Source organism: Quercus suber, unplaced genomic scaffold (assembly GCF_002906115.3).
Source record: "Quercus suber isolate HL8 unplaced genomic scaffold, Cork oak 2.0 scaffold_420, whole genome shotgun sequence".
NCBI classification, from domain to species: Eukaryota; Viridiplantae; Streptophyta; class Magnoliopsida; order Fagales; family Fagaceae; genus Quercus; species Quercus suber.
In genome coordinates, this window is record NW_027069871.1 from 288,103 (window position 1) to 307,243 (window position 19,141).

General features: G+C 35.0%; 2 protein-coding genes and 1 long non-coding RNA gene across 4 annotated transcripts; 2 read left to right on the top strand and 1 right to left on the bottom strand.

Moving 5' to 3' along the window:
* Positions 1-259: 259 nt before the first annotated feature.
* On the bottom strand, positions 260-2,282 carry LOC112005106 (large ribosomal subunit protein uL16; the record flags this gene model as incomplete). Its single annotated transcript, XM_065761584.1, is given in 3 exon segments — positions 260-341; positions 747-1,248; positions 2,151-2,282. Coding segments are annotated over 3 exon segments (594 nt in total), but the record flags the coding sequence as incomplete, so codon positions are not given.
* Positions 2,283-4,905: 2,623 nt separating this feature from the next.
* Positions 4,906-9,748, top strand: LOC112005105 (hydroxyacylglutathione hydrolase cytoplasmic). Its single transcript, XM_065761581.1, is given in 6 exon segments — positions 4,906-5,063; positions 5,155-5,487; positions 6,054-6,132; positions 6,760-6,873; positions 9,054-9,230; positions 9,478-9,748. Coding segments are annotated over 6 exon segments (825 nt in total). The 5' UTR covers positions 4,906-5,016; the 3' UTR covers positions 9,553-9,748.
* Positions 9,749-9,792: 44 nt separating this feature from the next.
* On the top strand, positions 9,793-17,522 carry LOC112005092 (uncharacterized). Of its 2 annotated transcripts, none has more exons than XR_010624214.1 (5): positions 9,793-11,449; positions 13,701-14,016; positions 14,147-14,224; positions 15,932-16,027; positions 17,262-17,522. It is a non-coding gene; the product is annotated as an uncharacterized LOC112005092 (long non-coding RNA). The 2 variants fall into 2 exon arrangements; XR_010624213.1 differs by having other exon boundaries at positions 13,763-14,016.
* Positions 17,523-19,141: the final 1,619 nt, after the last annotated feature.

Sequence of the window (19,141 nt, forward strand, 5' to 3'; positions counted from 1 at the left end):
GGGGAAAAAATAAATCAAGTTTGCTAATGAGGGGCGGACTGCTACAACCCACAGTTCTACTCCACCTTGCTAGCACTTATCTTTAATCAATCAAATATTCCTAACTAACTTGTGATGGAATTGAGAGATTGTAAACAGTGTAATTATGAAGCAATTTAGAGTAGGAACAGTTTCTCATATTAAGGTGGATTTTAACTCCCAATATATAGTGCCTGTGTATATGCATGTGCAGTGCATATATCTGCAGTTTTAGTACTACCTTAGCATTGACACCATCTGGGGAAATCTTGTTCTCTGCCTTGTACTTCAGATAATCAGCACGGCTGAATTTGGTAAATCCCCTGAAAGGTAATCATTACAAACATAAGAAACATCCCAATGCTAAATTCTAGAAAACCAGATACATTTATATATCACACAAATTTCAAAATAGAGGTTAAACCCTCGAAGACATTAAAAAATATACAATCATGTCAACAGGAAGGCGATGGAGACAAAAGCAACAGGACTCCATATGTCAACCTGATATAAGTTCTGTACACGTTTTTGAACTACAGTAACTCTAAGCCTCACCCATGGGTGACCCCTCCAACCCAACACACACAAGAAAGTTTTGAAGGTCTGCTGCAAACAGGATCTCTAACCTAGGTGCTGTGGTCAACAATTTCATATGCACATTCTATTTAACATTCATAAATCACAAGGTGCATTAATTAAATGTCAAGGAAAAATAAGAAAACCCATACCACTTCCTGCTAACAATAATCTTTTGACGACCAGGAAACTTGAATTTTGCTCGGCGGAGGGCTTCCTGGGCATGCTGGCTGTTGCTGTCCTTACAGCGCACAGAAAGGAGGACCTGACCAATGCTAACTCTTGCACATACCCCTTGTGGCTTGCCAAAAGCACCCCTCATCCCAGTCTGGAGCCTATCAGCCCCAGCACATGAGAGCATCTTGTTGATCCGCAAAACATGGAATGGGTGCACCCTCACTCTCAAATGGAATGCATCCTTACCAGCAAATTTGGCCATGTACTTGTTGCAGGCAATTCTAGCTGCTTCCAATGCCTCACTTGTAACATTTTCCTTTTCCCAGCTCACAAGATGGACACAAAACGGAAACTCATCAACACCTTTCTTCTTCATTCCAACATCATATATTCTGATCTTGGGATCAGGGACACCACGACAATATCGTGATTTCGGGTAGGGTTTGTTTTTGATTTGACGATAACACCTTGCAGGTCCTACAAAAGTGTAGGCATGCATTCATCAAAAATAAGAACAGCAGCATGCAAAAAATTACAAACAATCCACCACATCAAACATGTGAAATTCAAAAATAGCACAAATAAAATATGCACATTATCCCACAATCAACATAAAAGACAACATAGAGTTTTATATCAACTAAATGCTAAAGAACTTGCATATTCGTTTACCAATTGATTTTTGGTTTAAGTGGAGATTGAATCCTAGATCTCATATTCGAGGATAAGTAATTATACCAGAAACTCAATTTGCTATCCATCATTTGATGTCTTTTTTTTTCCCAACAAACAATCCATCTTTCTAATATTTCTTGGATTATTATCGTTGATTATAATTTTTTGTTCTTACTTAATGTCACAGTAGATTTTCCTCAGTTTTAATGCCTGTAGTATTTAAAGACAATTGTTGTTGCCAATTTGTAATGTTAATTAATAAAGATCTAAACATTCGCAGTACTATAAATTTTTGTTTCAAAAGATAAACCAAATACTTAGATGGGTATTAGCAAATACAAACGTTGTATGGTTTAATAAGTTCTAAAATAATTATAGCACAAAAAATAATTGTAAAAAGTAGATCCGAGAATGTACAAAACAAAAGCTCAAACACCAACAACCAAAATCTTTCAATAGCCAAAAACAGTATCATAAGTTAAAACATAAAATGTCCGACATCTACATCTACATCTACATCAACATATACAATTCAGGAATATAACAATCAAACGAATTATATCTTCAAAGACGTTCATATGCAATATGTAAATAGGATTTTTTTTTTTTTTTTATAATTAAAGCAAGAGAAGGACAGGAAGACAGAGAATAGGAAATTTCGAATCGAAACAGAAGAACAAAAAGAAATGAATTTGTGTACTCACTCCTCCCCATGGCGGCGAACGGCGATCTTGAGTGTCGTGTTATTTCCTGAGCTGAGAAGAGACGAGACGAGGCACACACAAACCCTAAAACGATACTTTCATATATATAGTGATGGTCATAGTCATAGATATTGAAACTGCGGTTCGCGGATCCCTACAAGGTCCCGGCCCATTCCAATGTAAAATGACTCGCGCTTCATCATTCACAAACTTAGTCCTGGCCCAATCTCTTTTTCTTTAAACAATATACGACCCTAATTTTTTGAAGCCCATTATTTTTTCTTCTTTTTTGCTTAGTGAAGCCCATTTTTTGTTCACGCCTTTGTTAGGAAAAAGTTCATTCTGTATCATATGCGATAGAATCTCTATGTTGGTCTACACGATGAGAGAGATATCATGTGCATCTAACAAAAGATCATTTGTTAAATGAAAGGTGATACGTTTACAATATTCTTACAATATTTTCATAACATATCATAAATGATTAATTGTTATTGATTTTAATTTGAATTTATCATTAAAATTACTTTCTTGTCCCACCAATACCAACTCCTAACAACTTGTTACATAAAATTTGTTGTGAAAATATTGTGAACATAACATTTTTCTTTGTTAAGTTACCACAAGATTGAAAATCATCAAGCCAATACATCATTGATTTTTTTACGATATGAATTCAAATATATTATTCAATAATAAAAAACTTTATTATTTGAGATAATTGAAATCCTTCTATGTTCATATTCATTGTCCGCTAAAAGATTTTCTCATTCAGTTTAATTTCATTTCTCAAATTATGGGATGGTTTTGGGGTCTTAAGGCTTGTTTGTTTTCTTGAGAATAGTGGGAACCACAACAAGGATTTTTGATCAGGCCAAGCACATACGACTCAAACCGTTGAATTAACATTTTGTTCAGATAGAGGGCATTTAATATAACAAGGGTGAGCCCATGGGAACTAACTACGGATAATCTGTTGGTTAAATTAGAATAGGAGATTAAGGGTAATAATGATGGAGTAATAATATTTGAAAATTGCATTTCTCTTTTAGTGGGGGTCATAGGGTACTTATAATGTGATTGTTCTATAAAGAGAGACTTGGATTTAGTTGGAATTATTCCCTAAAGTCCCTTTTTTGCCTTATAATGTGATTGTTCTCTTTCATTAGTTGAGAGGACATAGGCCAAGAAATCACCCCCAAATTTGTCAACAAGTGTGGACTTCAAGGTATCAGGTATGCAACCGAATTTAACTTATAAAAGGCCTTCCTACTTTTTTTGCTTGTGCAATCCCTACTCCTTGTATTAGGTTTTTTTTTTTTTTTTTTTTTGCTTCAAACACCCTCAAAGTTTATGAATATGCAGTTTTGGGTTAAATAAGGATGATCCGAATTTGATTTTGAATGTTGTGTAACTAAACTGGAGAAATCTAATAAGGTATTTATTTTTTATATTCATAAATCAATACTTAAAAAATAATGAGGGAGAAAGAATTTGAACCTTGAGAGTAGAGAATTCCATTGAGTAATGAGGTTTCCCTTAGCTAAGTTATTAGACTTTTGCTGAGACAACTAATAATTGAAAGATCAAATTAAACTCTGTTTAATAATTAGAGAATCAAATTAATAATTTAAATATATTCATTTTTAAATATAAACCTGCATTATTAGTCCGCGTTTGGGATGAACTGAATTTTTCAGCTTATCTCAACTTTCAGTTTTTTTTGTTACTATTCATGATTCTCATTTCACTTTTAAATACTATTCATGAGTTCCACTGTATTATTTAGCTTTTTTTTAAAACATTTTTTTTACACATTTAACAAAAAAAAATTTTAATTTCAGCTAAATAAACTGTTTCAAACGGACACTTAATATAACAAAGTAGGATTTCAGTGGCAGAGCTAAGATTTCAGTTAGGGAGGGGGAAGATAAAAATAGTATTAAAAGGACATTAAGTTTTTTTTTTTTTTTTTTTTTTCTAATAATTATGTGTCACTTATGGGGACCACTAATTGAATTGTCATGAAAAAAAAAGGGATAAGCAAGATTTTCACAATACTTTCACAAACAAATCATAAATAGTAAGTTATTACTAATTCACATTTCAACTCACCACTGAAATTACTTTTTTGCTCACCAATAACAACCAATTATAACCTGTTACTTACGATTCGTTGTGAAAGTGTTGTTAAAATGTTGTGCACATATAATTTCTCAAAGCTAAAATGACTATAAATTTTAACACGTCAATTTGTAAAATTTGTAGTATTCATAACATTGCTCCATTGAAAATAGTGATCGATAAAAAAAATAAAATAAAATAATGAAATAGGTGATGACGTATGTGGAGAGATAAAACTAATAAGAATAGTAAATTTCATGAAAAAGTGATATGATTTGGTATGTGGGAGAAGATTTGTTTTCCTAATTTCTTAGTGTTAAGGATCTGTACATGTATTATAGCATAGCGAGAGTCTTTTTCTTTTTGTCACGGTAAAGTAAATACCTAAATAGTAGTTCATAATGACAATGTGTATCTAGTCTCTAGTAAGCAGTGTGTCACCAATTACCATACGCGACATCCGTGGATATCTTCTTGACACACAACCAGTCAACCGCACTACAGGCCACACCCTTCTTTTAATGGAGTGGTCTGGTCTGCAGGCCATATTATTTGTGATCCATGTAGCTATGTATTAGAATTGGATTGGGTCGGAGAATGAGGTATATCGGTTGGGCCGGGCTTGGTTGGTACTTTTGTCACTTTGATCCGTTGGCTGCCACGTCTTTTTGTTCTTGTCTGTGACTGCGTTTGGAGAATAGAAAGCAGAAGAAGCAGAAGAAAGAGAGAGAGAGAGAGAGATATGAAAGTATACCACGTTCCTTGCTTGGAGGACAACTACTCCTACCTGTAAGTTAATCCTTTTTTGCTTAGAATTTCGATGAGAAATTTGATTATTAGTAATTAGGGCGATTGATTTGTTGCAAATTAAATTGCGCAGCATAATCGATGAGAGGTCAAAAGAAGCGGCAGTAGTGGATCCAGTAGAGGCTGAGAAGGTAGTACAATTTGCCAAACAACACGGCGTCCTTCTCAAGTTCGTTCTCACCACACACCATCACTGGTATGTATGTGGCATTCCAATTCTTTCTTTCTTTTTTTAATAGAAATTTAATTAGGATCTGCTGGTGGAATGAAAAATAAAGGAGCTTACCGGGATTAAGGTTTATGGTGGTTCGTTAGATAACGTGAAGGGTTGCACTGATAAACTGGAAAACGGTGATAACATCACTCTTGGTGCTCATCTCAATATACTCTCTCTTCACACTCCTTCGTATGCTTCTTCTTAATCACTTTCCCCCTTCTTTCTTGTTTTCACCATATATATGTATGTCTGCTGCTTTCTTCTGCTACTGTGTTACAGGCTCCAGCATAATTAGCTCAATAAGCATGATTTGATTTTTTTTTTTTTACTTCCAACATTAATGCTTCTCATATTTAATCTTCTATTTTTATGTCAACTCAAGACTTAACCCCCTGTTTTTGGGGGAGGTATATTTTTCTGTACTTTGTTCACAAAACACCACCTTGTCTCTCTATTTAATTTCTATGATCATGCTGGAAAATCTAAACCTGCCAGTAGAAAGAACCTATCCCTGCACTCCACCATACTATGTCTATAATATGACTGCTCTCACCAGATTCTTACATACCCACCAATGCCTCTTGACCTCACCTTCCATCCCATTATTATGAAAAAAGAACCAAGTGCCATTTCAGCTAAAGCTTATTGCCAATTTATTTATCTGAGACATATTGGTTTTAGCGTTTTGCACGGGTATGCCTTACATCTTTATTCTTTTTAACTTTATCTGTGTGTCTTTGACTTGCTCTAATCAGCCACACCAATGGTCACATTAGTTATTATGTGACTAGCAAAGAGGAAGAAGACCCAGCTGTTTTCACTGGAGACACATTGGTAAGTTGATGGGGGACTCTTTTTTATGCGTGCATGGGTGTGTGTGATCAGTTTTCTTTAAAAAGTGCCACATGATTAGATGGCAGAAGCCTTTCTCCCTGGTCTGTTATATTTCTTTTGTTGGGGGCCGGTGGATGATAGAAGAAAAAAAAAAAAATGAGGGAAACAACATTACCAATTTAGCTTGGCAATGTGAATGCACTCACAACAAATCTTTTTTCCCCCCTTCTTTAATAAGAATGGTGGGCAATTTCATCACCTTCATTTGCTGAGAAGGGAGGAAAAAAAGAGTTAAATCCTAAGGGGGAATGCCCTGAATTAGTGGGGTCAGGAAATCTATTTGTGAAGACTCCATGTTTATTGTCTTCTATTATGAAGTGAATGTTGTATCTGTGAATATGAAACAACATAAGATTCTTTGAAGAAGTTATTCCCTAAATTATGTTCTTTTCTTGGCAAGCTCTTGGCTAGTGACAATTTGTCTTCATTTTTTGACTAAATTTGTAGCTTTCATTTTAATTTTATGGTATTAGGTAACTAATAGCGGTCACTCTTTTTCGTTTTTTCTTTTTTTTTTCCTTTTTTTTTTAATTAATTAATTAATTTTTTTATTGTTTGTGTGTGTAGTTTATTGCTGGTTGTGGGAAATTTTTTGAGGGAACAGCAGAGCAGATGTATCAATCGCTATGTGTAACATTGGGTTCATTGCCAAAGCCAACTCGAGTATACTGTGGCCATGAGGTAATGGTATTTTGTTACTATCCTTTCTTTGGGTTGATTTTGAGTTCATAAGGATAAATTAATTTTGTACAAGGAGTTGGGGTTGCTTTTATTGTGTCCATGTGTGTAGATTTTTCTACTGTTGATGTATAATTAGTGCAAAATATTCCATTTGGCATAATTACAATCAATAATCACTGGTTTGTTTCTATAACCACCTCAAAATCTCTTTACTTATATTACATAAAAGGCGCCAGGTATATACCTTGTTTCATATTAGATCTCAAATTTTTAATTTTGTCAATTAAAATCCCAAATTTATGACACCGTTTTAATTTGAAGCCCATGTCTATATCTGTTATTCATATTCCTTGTTCTGGCTGGTAATGGATTAGAGAAAAATATAAAACCATATAAAATTTTGTGATTTACCTAGGTAACTAGTTTCAATTCTCTGGCAATCACTTTCTCTCTCTATTGTCTTTGTTTAATGGTTACCAAATTAATTTATGAACAAGGCCTAGATGAAGCATAGAATTTAATCAATGATTTCCTGCTTTTCTCTCCTCCATTACTACCTAGAATAACAAAATCAAATTACAAAGATGGACATAGGCTTCAAATTGAAAGTATTTTTTAAATTTAGGACTTCAATTGGCAAAGTAAAAAACTTGTGACCTAATCTGTATAAAGGTATAGACTTTTATGTAATTTCCACAAATAAGAAACCACCTCAAATTCTCTAGCATTTTTTGAACAATAATGTTTCTGATAAAAATATTAGAAATCAAGTAGTTAGTATTTGGGATATTTTCTGGAGCCTAAATGGAAATGGTTGCTAGATGGTTATGGCTGTATCACAGGCATGTGTAAAAGAATAATGGGAATACATGAATTGTGTGGGCCTAATTTATTATTGTATCTTTTGTTGAGTGTCGGATTGTGTTTCTATGGTCATTTCAATAGCAGTATAGTTAGAGAGATATGATTTAGATCAAGATTCCTTCATTGGGTAATGGTTTATCAACATAGGTTCACAATGAGTTCTCCACTTTTCATCTTTCATCATGTGAGTGAGTGATACTGTGATAGTATGGTAGTCATGGACTCGTAAACATGAGTTGGTTACCAAAATTTGCTGATTCCAAAATTTCTAACAAATGGCGTTCATGTGATTAGAAGTATGATTCAACCTCCACGGTCATAATGCTGTGCCTCTTCTCCCACATGGGGACTATGGTGACAAAAGAGAGAATACTGGGGACGCAAGTAAATGTTAAAGAGGAGATTATTTGGTTATGCTTTGAGGGGGTAATCAGGGATCTCCTAAAATGTGGCCATATGAGAGTGAGGACATATATAACATGTGCAAGTGAGCATCTATGAAGCACGGGTGCATTTCCTGATTCGGGTGCGGGTGTGGTTGTAGGACTCAGCAATTTTTGAAAAAGTAGGGTCAAGTGCGGCGGGGTGCGGCAATTAAAAAATTATTAAAAATATTTTTATTTATATTTTCTATATATTTTTACTATTAAAATATTCTTAAAAAACACATTATTTGTCCTTGGTTCACAAAACGAAGAAGGAAGAAGGAAGAAGGCAAGAAACACAAAACAAAAAAGAAAACACAAAAGAAGCAACAAATATTCAAAATAAAATTGAGAAATGACAGATTTAGGATGTTTGGGCCTCATTCAAAGCCGATATCGGCTGTTCTAGTATGATTCAAGGCCGATTTTGGCTTGTATCGCCGTTTTGGTTAGTTTCGGCCATCGATCGATTCGATTCGATTTGATTTGGCCGATACGACCTGATTCTGGCTGAATCAGTGGGAATCGGCTCTAATCGAAGCTGAGTTGGCGTGAATCCGTTAAAAAAAAAAAAAAAAAATGCTCAGACGCAGCACTGACGCATGGGCAGTGGCGTCGCTCGCGCGTCACCGCATCGGGCCACGTTGGACGTGGGTGCGGCGCCCATTTTGCAGTGTCCGTGCATCATAGGTGAGCATTAGTGTATCATAAGATGAAAAATTTAGAAGGTTTCTACCTTGAAAGGAGAAAGGGAATATGTCCTTAATCGCATTTATTGAAGTTAATTGTGTTACAATCTCTATTGACAGCTTAACTCTTAGTTACACTTGTTCTCCCTGTCAGATTTTCCTTTGTTTGAAATTTTAAAGTTCTGGTTATATTTTTCTACAGTACACGGTGAAAAACTTGCAGTTTGCTCTGACAGTTGAACCAGATAATGTTAAGATACAACAAAAGTTAACATGGGCCCAGCATCAGCGGCAGGCAGGCCTTGCCACTATTCCCTCAACCATTGAGGAAGAATTAGAAACAAATCCATTCATGCGGGTTGATCTACCTGAAATCCAGGTTACTTTTCTCCTCTAAGAATTACCTTTTTCTTCGTTTTGGACAAAATTAACTAGTGATGTATCGGAAAGGGACTAGAATGTGTATGATTACTGTATGTAGAGTCTATACACATTTTAGATGTATTGCTACTTACTGTGTTCTTTTCATTTTGTCTTCATCAACCATGGCGTATCTGCTAGAGAGAGCTTTTTAATATATCTACTTGTGCCATACAATTTATGTAGACATTGCCTATATTTTACAGGCGAGGGTTGGTTGTGGTACGCCTGTTGAAGCTATCCAGGAGATAAGAAAGCGGAAGGACAACTGGAGGGGCTAATAGATGATCTGCATAATGCTTTTTCCCTTTTTACCATGTGTGTGTGTTAATAAAGTCACGAGTTTGTGAAATATTACACCCCTTCCAGAGAGATCTCTGTGTGCTTCGGTTGGCAGGGTCTTAGATTACTCTTTTCTTGGCATGTGTGGCAGAATTACCGAGTCTTTGTGATGATGAATGTCTCTTTATAGTACTAGTTTTATGTCTGGGAGAATATATATATATATATATATATATTTATTATTGTGGTAATTTAATAGTCTTATTGAAACTGAATAAATATAATAGATAAAAAATGGAAGTATAAAATTTGATAAAAGTTAGTTTAAAACGAGTCTTTATCTGTACTATGAAAAAGCTTTTATTCAAGCTAAAAATTATAAAAGATTATTGAACTCTCCTGCCAAGAAGAACACAGAGAGAAGAAGAGTAAATAAATTAATAAGTATTTTTGGTTTGATTTTCAAATTGATGGAAGAATATAAAGAAGAGAAATAGTTTTTTTTTTTTTTAAATTATTATTATTACTTATTTTTGTTGTCATCCTTTCACTACTTTCTCAGCCACCATACAAAACCAAAGATTTTAGTCCACACTAAAAAGGAAGAAGAAGAAGAAATCTTTTTATTAGGCTGAGAAAATTTGCAAACCAACTAAGCATTGACGTGGCCTAGGCAATGACAATGAGACGAGTCTTTGATGAATTTTGAGTGGTGCTACAATGTGGAGGCAATGACACACATGATCAAGACGAGATCAATGAGTCGAGTCTTTGATTAATTTTGGTAACTTATTCGACAACAAGAGATTTTACTAGTTAAGTTAACTTGAATTTATTTTAGAATCTTAGATCCTATTTCAATTCAGGCTATTTCGGTAATTGAAAAACATAAATCTTGATGAATGAAAATTTGTTGATATTGTAAAAAGGGAAGAAAAAAAAAGCATCCGAACACAGGCTGGTGTTTTTATGTGGAGTTTCAAAACATTTTAATTAAAAAAAAAAAAGAAAGAAAAAAAGAAAAGAAAGAAAGACTATGCAATGGAAGTGTGAATGTTAGGAACAAATCCGTCACTTCACACCTCATCTGATTTCACTATGGGAGAGAAATAAGCGGGTTCAGTTCTGATCTGAGCAGAAGCGAAGGAGGGAAAAAAAAAAAAAAAAAAGTGATGGCAAACCGACCTCACCTGCATGATATGAATATGAATACGAATATATATGTATATGTTGTTGAATTGTAAGAAAGTTAAAGAGAATGAATGAAAGAGGAGGAGCCAACAGTGGACGCGGTATTTGAATTCAAAGGAGGATGGATCATGGTTTAGGATCTCTCAACTCTCAAGATTATGATGGCGTTCAATTGAATAAATTATTACTGCTTCTACCTACTTATTGTGTGTCTGTATGTTTCAATTATTATATAGAATTAAAAAAAAAAAAACATACGGTTAGGCTATAACTAGCTCGAATAAAAAGCTATCATAATAATTCAAGAGGCAGATTAAGATTGGAGTGATTGCATTTACCTTTGCTCAGTTTGTTCCCTTTTACTGGAATACTCCACTATTCTTCTTCCCTCTAATTCTGGTGCCTCCACCACCACCAGAAGCACTAGTACTGGCGAGGTTTCCGTTTCCATTAACATAATTGGTGGAGGGAGGAGAAGGAGAAGCTAGTGGTGAATCCATTGGCACTGGCAGAGTAGATCACATACTCTGGCTCCGGCTCCGGCTCCAGCAACTGGGGGTAGGAGTAGTACTAATAGTACTGATTCTTCTTACCAGCCGCAGCAGCGCAGCGATATGATATTCAGCAAGTGACTCAGTTGGATTGAGCAGATTCTACCTTTTTCATTCTTGTTGCTCCTTCTCTTCATTCCTCAGCATCTACAAGGTAACTACTACTCCTTTCTTTCTAATGTTTCTATTTCTTGCTTGAACCAACCACTCTTTCCATTACTCTATATTCCCCATAATTCTGCATTCTGCTTTTATTTGTTCCATCCAATCCAATCAGTAAATCACATTTAATTTAAGGACCAACATTTTACTGTAATGCATCTTTCTGATATTCTTGTTTTTTTATTTTTTATTTATTTATTTATTTAAATTTATTTTATTTATATAATTTCAAACCCATGGCTATCACATTGATAACCAACTCATCTCTGGATTTCAACACCTAATATGAAAGTCCACGTTCTGCAATTTGGAAACGTCATTCACTGTATAATTTGGAGCTGTTTGTTTTCTATTCATTATTTGATTGAGGGCTTTAGGGTGGGTTAGGTAGCATAACTGGATGTTTGTGGTTCATGAATCAGATCTTTGTCATTGTTGGAGAGATTGTAACAAATGTTTGTTTCTATTTAAATTTCACTCAAATATCTGCATAAATGAAGACTGTCTATCTAGTGATACAGTGATGGACTGGGTTGGAATATGTATGTAACTATGTATGCATGTAAGTATTTATTATTACAGTGTAATTCTGTTCGCATGCAATATGCTGATGCTTTCATTTACCTGGAGATCATTGCTGAAATCTGTCAGTGTTTAATAAAACATTGGTGAGTTGAAGAAAGATTGTAAAAGGATTAGAATTATAAAGTTGCCATTAGCTGTAATTTTTAATTCTCTTCTCTGTTTTTTTTTTTTTTATTTTTTTTTTTTTTTTTTTGGGATTTGGTGGGTGTGGGGGGGGATTTGTATTAGCTTGGGAAGTGATACTTTTTTTTGGATGATTTGTTAGTTGGGGGAGGGGGACTTGAACGCTAGACATCTTTGTTCGAAACACCAGGAGGTGCCAGTTAAGCTAAGGGCCTTGTAGTTCTGTATTAGTCATTCCTAATTCCTGATTCTTGGAGGCATTTCATCCTTTTAGTAGATCATGGATGACATTAGCTATTTAGGATTTTCCATGACCTGAATTATGTTTTCTGAATTAGTAGCAGAGTTTTTATCCAGAGAAACAGCTTCAGTACAATGGAAGAGTTTAGTTGATCTTTTCATTGTTGCCTCGTTGTTGTAATTGCTATTACTATTATTATTCTTCCGGGTAAGAAGGTTTGATCATTGTTGGTTGTCCTTTTATAATGAAGACTTTGCTTATCATGAATGGTGGGAAGAGAGAAAGAAAAAAGATGTTTGGTATTTTGATAATTTTATGCTTATTGAGTTCTATGATTTTTATCTCCCTGTAAAATTGTGTGGAGTTGTTTTGTGAATATGGTTTCAGTTTGCTCATGCCCTAGACATATTATTCTTCAAACATTGTTTGGTTGGTGATAATTTCTCTCTTTGATAACTTTCAGTTTATTTATTTATTACAATTTGGATTTCGGCTGTGATGTTTAAGACTTTAAGTCAAATGATATCGTTTGGAAGCAGACAGCATTAAAGGTTCTATCATGTGTCTTCATTTAAAGAATTAAAATTATGATTCATCCAACTGCTTTAAAAGCCACTGTAATCAAATAAAGAGGCTTGATAATTGTCGGTTTCTACGGGGAGAGAGGAAAATCTCTGTTCTTGTTGGCATCTCTATACTTCAGTTGATAGGTGTTAATTTATGGTGTCGTAATGAAGATCTTTTGTACCCATTGATCATGCTTCCTCCACAAGCATCACCACCAATTTGGCATGGTGTATTCATCACCTTGGTAAATGGTATGGACTTCAATAGTCTTTATTGTGATTAGCTTGGCTTTGGTTGATGTATGATAGAGACTTGTTGATCTCTTGCGACGTGCATTTAAGCATCCAACACATATGATTGAGATGAAATTTTAAGAGGGAATATAGATCCTTTTTATTAGGAAACCTATGAAAAGTGAACTGGATATCCCCTGCCTCAGAAGTTGGATTGGTTATTATCCCAATTCAAAAAAGTTCTACTATTGTTCAAGGGGGGCTGGTAGTGTTTTGATTCTGGATGATTTTAGTTATTGTGAGGCCATTATTGTTTCCTTGTCTTTGTGAGCTTCAACCTTAATACCTTCTGCATTTTGTTAACGTGGGGTTGATCAAGTTGTGTAAAATTTGTGCTTTTATCCTTGTTTTGGTTGTTCATTCTGCCTTCTATATTGCATTTCTTATTTTGTATTCCTTATCTGATTGTCATGCCCTCTATCTTGCACTTGTAGATAAAAGCAATTGCATGTGTTGGTGATTCTGGGACATTTAAAATAAATTTTGTTACTTTCAGATACAATGGTGAGGCAGGCAGCGATGGCTTTCAAGTTCTTACTCCTTATGTATTATGCATAGTTGCCTCTTTTAAATTGTCAGAACCCTCTGACAGTTGTTTTTTGTATCTAAAGGGTCAAATGTTGACTCTGGTTGAGTATATGCTGCTGTTGTACCGTGCCTTGTTACCTACACCTGTCTGGTATTGATTTTTCTTGAACAAAGAGTATGGAAGCCTCTTTTCATCGCTGACTAACATCCATTGTTGAGAAGGTATGGGTTTGATTCTTCTCTATATTTGTTTTTCTGTGCTCTTTCTGCACTCTCACTTGAAGAGATGATATACTTCTTGCACTGAAATTAGTTGGATGTGCTCACTTTAGATTTTAATGTTGCTCATTAGGTCCAATCCTTCTTTGCTGCCTTAAAAGTGTTATCACAGAAGGAAGTCCATTATGGGTCTTATGCCACATCAGAAAAGGTAATTGCCTTTCTATAAATGCTTTAAGATGACTTTTGAAGCTGGATTAACACAGTTGAGAAAAGTTCCTTTCACTCATTTTACGACATCTTGCTATTGTTTTATACATAAAGAGAAACTTTGGCCAATGGAGAACCACTCCATCTCTTTATTTTTTTATTTCAGTATCTCATGTAGCTTACCTAGATGATTTTTGTATCGGTCACCTTCTCCCCCAAAAAATGAGGGTAAGACTGCCTACCAATTACCTCTCCTGGAACCCGCAAAAAGTAGGAGCTTTGTGCGTAGGATACAACATTTTTTTTATCTGATTTTGATAGACTTATTTGAAGATCTTGTCTTTGGCTTGATGCTAAAAATATTCCAACAGAAAAAACGAATGTCTTTTATGGTTCACCAACCTTGGAACCATTATATCCTCTTTCTGTCTTCTTGGAATTGGATCTCTCTGATTCTTTAAAATAATTTGAACTGAGCTATCAATCACAACATATTACGGTGATAAGGGTTGTATTTATTTTTAAACTGTTTGCAAATACCAGTGCATTAACCCGCTGTCTAGGAGAACTTTTATGGGGGCGTTGGGGCTTCTTTTTGTGATACTTTCACTAGATTAACCTAGCAAGTGCTTGTTGTCTCTTTTCATATAAGATATTCAACATACAGGAAATATGATTTTTCATGTCAACCCAGCTAGGGATACAACTTTTTTCACATGGTTTTAATGAAGTGAATCTGTCATTATTACTGCACACAAAAAAATAAAAATAAAAATAAAAATAAAACCCCTTCACTCTGTTTGAATTGTATTGAAAATGTGGGAAAGGAGAGAGAATGGTTACAGTGCTAAGGAAAAGAAATTAATTCTTAACCAATTTAATGGACCTTTGGAATGTGTCTCCATGGTGAGATACCAAAAATTATTCTTGTGTTTTTTGATTCCAGAAGTTTCTTTACTTTCAGTCCACTAATACAGGTTCATTCTTGAATGAGGAAGTTGATTTTACTAATGTCAGAACAGGTTTGTAGATGTTCCACATCCCTTATCTGTGACTGTTCTTGTAGTCTATTAGACTATTACCTTGTGTGTACAGTGTTTATGTCACATTGGAATTGCATGGTTAGGGTGGGGAAAACTTAACCTCCCTTATAGGTTTTCACTATAAAGATTAACAAGTTTAGAGATATCTGAGTGCATGATAGAAACTATTATTTATAATTTGAGCATAATTTTTTGGCTAGGGTATGGGTAAGAGAGTACTTTTAGAATGCACCCATGAGGTACTTGCTTCTATTCCTAGCCATAGCTATGTAGTCTTTTTCTTGTGGTACACACTGGAATTTCGTTATCTGGAATCAAGTTTTCAACCATAAACCAAGCAAGAGCCTGTGAGTGTAACTCTCTCTCTCTCTCTCTTTCAATGGTAAGTTTCACACCTGGTGGATACTGAGTTCATGATTTCACTCTCCATCTTGTTCTTATAAGGGGAGAAAGTGCCACTTGAGCAAGAGCTCATTGGCTCTTGTTGGCTTGACGCCGCACCTCTGTTATCAATATACTTTTTCTCTTGGTTCTGTAAATAAGTACCTGAATTACCTTTGTTGATTCCACAAATTAGTATCCAAATACATTTTTTTTCATGTTATGTATGAATTAATTTTTCTTTGTCACGGAAATCTATTCATACCTTAGGCATTTCAATCCAGGTAAATGCACCAGAGACCTCTATTTGCCAGGAGAAGATGCTTGCTCCAGTACAGTTGTGCTGTAAACATATCTTTTGTGAGGACTGTTTCAGAATGGTCAGTTTGTTGCATTCTGTTTTTCATTTTGTTTTTTCAATAAATGATGTTCTTGTAGTTGCTTTTTTAATGTGGATTGGATTATCAAAGGAATTTGTTAATAATGTACTATTTTACTCATGGTTATAGCTTCTGTAGGGCTGTTTAATGCGGAAAGAGTAAGAAAGCTATGTACTCTTTTTAGCTAATCTTAATTTGGTTTGTAGTGCCCTAATAGTGAGTCCATACTAGCCATAGATAGGTAAGGGAATAGAAGTTCTTATAAACTTTTTTCCAGGTCCTGTAATCTGTGTATTTCATCTTTGAAGGGAAGAAATTGAGAGAAAATTATATGAAAGCTTCCTATCATATCCATCAATTATATGAAAATTGAGAGAAAATATTCCTTGTAGAGGAGAATTTAAGGATCATAGAATGGAAGTTGTGTGCAACATTTACACCCTTGCCCTGGGTGGATACCTTTTATCACTCTCTCATTGCTTTCTTTTATGCTTCTTGGAGTATTGATCAAGATTATCCTATGTTGTGGAATACGATTGTAGGGTAAATAAAGAGAAAATTTGTCCCTGTTAATTTCTCTGTTTTCAGGATAAATTGGTCAATGTAAAAATGGGTTCCTTTTTAAGTTAGGGATGTCATGTTTAGGATTCACTTAAGGGTTCTCTGAGTGTAGCCTCTTAAGCCTCTTTAAGAGATGATAGGAATCATTTGACAACATCATGCCTTTGGTTTTTAATCCAACTATGATGTCTTTTCACCTAACAGCTGTAGCTTTGGTTAAGTGGAATTTCTATTTTAAGAGTATTCCCATCAGCTTATACATAAAAAAAAATTCATTTTGCATCACTAAAACCCACTTTATTTATTTTGCATAACCACTCTTACAACATATCCTACCTCCCATTATTTATTTTGCATTCCCAACAAAATAATATATTTTCTACCCACATGTTGCTACAGTAACGTGGGTCTGCCACATAAAGAGAGAGCGTGAGATTACATGACAAAAAAATTGATATAGTTGCTGCAGTAACATCAAATTTTAGATGTTACTGTAGCTACTAGCAACATGTATGTTTTCCAAAGTGATGCAAGTGTGTTTTTAGTGATTTGTTTGCTACTGTATAATGCAAAATGGATTTTACATTATCTAATAGCAATGCTCTAAGCCACTTTGGTTTAAATGATTGCTAATCAACTATTTGTGTTTTGACAACTGACGCTTGTTTTTCAGGTTTGAGAGAGAAAGGACTTGCCCTTTATGCAGGGCACTAATTAAATCTGCAGATCTGGGAACATTTAGGGATGGATCCAAGTTTGTTTTTCTGGTTGTTCTAAATATGAAGTTGTTGCCAAGAGTTTCGTAACTTAATTGACATTTCTTGATATTTTCAATGGAGACATACAGGGTTCAAATTCCCTCTCTCCTATGGTAACTATTGAATAATAAAAAAGAAAAGGAGAAAAGAAAAGCAAGTTGATATTTTGGATCATTGATTAATTGCTAATAGTTCTCATACATGTTATGTCATTTATATAAACTAGTCGCAGACCTGCACAATACTTGGGAATAAATAATTATTTTGTAATTGTAATATAATGTATAATTTTGTACGGCACGAGACTCCCCCGAGCCCGTTTGGGCCTTGCGCCTTGAATTTCAGCTTTACAACTTGGCCCATGGGCCTAACTTACTCGTCTAAAACCAAGTCTTATGACATTAAGCCCGACCCAAAACCTGTCAAGCTAGTCATTACAATACATATACGCCATCGCCCATCATCTGGGAATTGCCCAGCAAAATACACCCTAGGCGGAAACATGATTGCTCGAAGGAAGATGCACCTAGTTATTTGGCGAAACGTTGTCGAACATCTCTCCTGAAGTGGGGAGCCAGTTCCAATGCCACTCGCACCACGCCCCACTCCCACCTAAACACCCACTTACGATTAACGATATTGGATCTCCTATTGCACTAACCTTGAAGGCAATCATAATCCCTCCACTAATTTTGGGCTATAAATATGAGAAGCTAAGGAGAGAAATGGGGTTGGTGAAAAAGAGCTCTAATGAAAGTTGAAAGCTGAGGGTAACATAGTTATCATAGTGAGAGGGAAACAAAACAGAGGTTTGAGAGGTATGGTTGGGTGACTAGGCTAGAACCACCCAAAGTGGGAAACCAAAAGCCCACATTACAAATATATTGTGAGCCCAAGAACGAGTTAGTCCTTTTAGCCCGTTCTAGGTGTGCACAAATTTGTTCCCTAAAATTTTTTGAAGATAATTTTTTCTACCTAAAAATTAAACAATTGCTATTCGGTCCAATTAGGTCTACTTCAGTCCACTTTGGTCCCATTCAATCCAATTTGGTCCACTTGAGCAATTTCAGTCCCCTTTAGTCCATTTGGGACTAAGTTGACCTTAAATTGATTCTTTTTGTAGGTTGTCTTTTCAAGTTTAGCTGAAAAAATCTTTTTTTTTTTCCTTAATTTTTGGGTTAAAGAGTATAAAATTTTATTATATTTGAGCTAAACTCTTTAGTTTTGAGTTGAAAAAAAAAATTAGACATTAGAAATTAGAAATATGAGCTCTAAAAATGCAAAAAATAAAATGATAAATATTCAAAAGTCCTATTCGGTCCACTTTGGTCATATTCAGTCCATTATGTCCTCTTTGGTCCACTTTGGTTCTATTTGGTCTACTTTGGTCCTATTGGGTCCATTCGAACCACATTGGTCCTATTCTATCCACCTCAGTTCTATTCGGTTCATTCTGTTCACTTCAGTCTTATTCAGTTGGCATTGGTCCTATTTGGTCCAATTTGTTCATATTCGGTCCATTATGTCCACTTTGGTCCTAATCTGTCCATTTGTTCTTATTCGGTCTACTTCAATCCTATTCGGTCTCACTCGGTCCAGAATGGTCTACTCTATACTATTTAGTCCACTTCGGTCTTATCTGGTCCACATTGGTCCACTTTGTTCTATTCAGTCGTCATTGGAGCTATTCTGTCCACTATAGTTCTATTCGGTCTTATTTGTTCCTATTCGGTCCATTATATCCACTTTGGTCCTAATCCATCAATTTGTTATTATTCGGTCCACTTCGGTCCTA